General features: G+C 41.4%; 1 protein-coding gene across 1 annotated transcript in view; it reads right to left on the bottom strand.

The window, feature by feature from the left end:
- The window catches only part of LOC103616386 (neuronal acetylcholine receptor subunit alpha-7-like), a 57693-nt gene extending 55525 nt beyond the window's left edge, over window positions 1–2168 (bottom strand). Inside the window, 1 exon segment of the mRNA XM_017735424.1 lies at window positions 1673–2168. Within this exon segment, the coding sequence (XP_017590913.1) occupies window positions 1673–1751 (79 nt within the window). The 5' untranslated portion in view covers window positions 1752–2168.
- Between the last annotated feature and the right edge of the window lie 560 nt (window positions 2169–2728).

The raw sequence follows: 2728 nt of genomic DNA, 5'->3' as shown, positions 1-2728 counted from the left end.
TAACATGCTAAGATCATCTTGACTTTTTTCTCTTCTGCCCCAGCTGGTCAATTCCCAGGTCTTTCTGGGCATTTTTTCCCCCTTTTTTTTTAAAGTTAAAAAACATCCGTCAATCAGAGGTCAGTTACAGATCAACTTTATCAGAAATTCGTTTTATTCTGCTTTGGTAGTTGTCTGCAAAAGTGCATGTTGCATATAAAAGTGTAAGCTGTTGGTAAAAGCACCTAACAAAAAAAGCCTCTGAATTATTTATAAAAGCAGTTTGTCTTCATGTGCTGCTGAGAGAAACTAAGCATCCCCCCTGATGAATTAGTGATTACTCATTATTTAAAAGGCAGGATTTACATGACACACAACTTCTCAAAATGGGAATGTCCACAAAATTACTTATCTTATAACTGGATGCTATAACCTGCCTGTTAGTTCAGCTCCTAAAGTAGCACAGAAATGTCTTGAAGATAGCAAGGTTCTTAATTTAGCAAGGTGGGGAAACATTTTTCTGCAGTACCATTGCTACATGAGGCAGATGAAATGTGGATATGAAATGTCCAGATGTTTTCCAGTTTCAGATGAATTAATGAGGAATTATCTATGTGGCATGAATAGTCCAGTGCAACATCACATATACCCAAGTCTTCTGTGCCCCTGCACTTCTGAAATAGGTGGACCACTTCCTCTGCTTTAAAAAGACAGTCTTGCGTTATACATAAACCATGAGAAACAAGACATGGTCCTTCACACTTGGAATACTCAGTTTTAGAATTTTTGGTTGCTGTAGGCATGTATGTTTCAGCCGAAAGGGAGCCATAAAAGCACATTTTGTGTAGAACACTGAATCTTTCAGGACTGTGGCTATTTCAACATTCTCACTTAAAACCACTTTATTACCGGGCTTGCAATTCTGCATGTTTTGAAATAATCACACAGCTCCTATTTTTGTTTGCACCATGCTGAAACTTCAGAAGACAGCTCGGTCAGGGTGACACCTTAGATTACAGAAGCCCATTACTAATTTTATTAGATGTTTCCAACTTACATATCCCTCTCTGCCTGGACTGTTTCTTATTAAGCACACGAAGAGTATGTTTAATAAAAACAAACCAGAAATAGTAAATTTATGTATTTATACACATTTAATTCTCCTAAATGATGCACAGAAAGTAAAAAGTTACGAATTTCCTTCTGTTCATTTTTCTGTGTAGAACACCATTTCACCCACACACCCACAGAGTTCTCAAAGTCATTCTGACCAGCCTGAAGTTATAATTTCCTGTTCTGAAAAAGCCATGGGAAGGTTAAATTTTTAAAGAAAGCGAGAACATATTTCTTTTGAAACATAGCCATTTCAATTAATTTCTGGAAGTTAAAATTAACCACTTTTAATTGAAAAATAAAACCACAAAAACAAACCTACACACCTCTTCCTTCTTAAAAAAATGTGCCCAGCACTGTAAGATCCACAAACTTAACTGATTACAAAAGTCAGTTAAACCAGCACGGGACTCTAATGAAGTTCAAAATAGAAGCAGACACAAGTCTTTCCGAAAATAAGAGTTGGGGTAGGATGTAACTAGCATTTAGGAAAAAAACCCAACCAAACAAAACAACAGCAACAAAAAAACCAAACCACAGCAAAAAAAGCAAAGCCTTGAACAAACACAGATGAGCTTACCTTTAAATAGTGAGAGGAACAAGGATGACCAGAGATACAGTGCAGAATAAACAAATGCCAAGCACTTTTCTGTGAGCATTGTCAAAATAAGCTGGCTCTCCTTCCTGAGCAGAGGGTGAAAGAGGATGAAGTCTTGGAGACAGCCTGCAATGACTGACAGATTTGGCAATTACGGTAATAAGGCATCAAACCAGCTTCCCACCAGGGGAGAGAAGTGCATTTGCTCGTGTGCTTCTCCAGTCCCCAGGAACCAAATCAGCTCAGTGCTTGGTCAGTAAATCCTAACACAAAGGAACAGGTTACATTCCTTTGGACTCACATTGCTAGACACACTAAGCCTTTCCTTGGTCAGGAGCAAATGCAAGTGATCCTTGCACACAGCTGTCTGTGTACTGCGAGAAGGGGGAGTGTGCTGCCTCCGAGATGCTTTCCACATCTCCACATATTGTACCTAACTCGAGACAGCACGGCTGCAGTGTTTCCAGTGCTTGCACTCGAGTGCCTCTAGAGCTGTTTCCAGGCGAAATGAATTTGTGTTCCCCTCTGCTCTCTCCCAGCTGCCAGGGAAACTTGCAGCAAGCACCTGTGGCACACACCTGCCTTTTCTCCCAGCAGAGGTGGCAGGGGAGATTCAATAGTGCAAAAGTTTGAACAGATGAACATAGCCAATCTCCTGTTTTTGATGTACCCCTTCCTGCAATCCCTTACACCAGATGTAGGGAGCTGCTCTGAGTGCCCTCTTCCCCAGCTGCCCACTGTGGGATTTTGCACACAGCCTGACTCTCCTTCCTTACCACAATTTTATTCACCAGCCAAAGAAAGGCAAGGAAAACAAAGGCTTGAATAAATGATATTCATCATTTGGGTCTTTCTTTTCTCAGTTGCCTGTTCTGCACACTCACCCACTTTTCTTTCACTGCAAGCAGGGACAGGACTTTGTACTTCCCCTTGTTGAATTTCTTGGGGCTCCTGTCTTGGCAGGGTACAACCCCGGGCTGACGCAGAGGGCAGCAGCAACTTGTGACTCCGGGCAGGAGAAGGGATTTAGGCGCTGCC

Source organism: Corvus brachyrhynchos, unplaced genomic scaffold (genome assembly GCF_000691975.1).
Source record: "Corvus brachyrhynchos isolate BGI_N302 unplaced genomic scaffold, ASM69197v1 scaffold22, whole genome shotgun sequence".
Lineage (NCBI taxonomy): Eukaryota > Metazoa > Chordata > Aves > Passeriformes > Corvidae > Corvus > Corvus brachyrhynchos.
The sequence above is the reverse complement of the archived record's forward strand: the minus strand, read 5'-3'. Positions and strand labels throughout refer to the sequence as shown.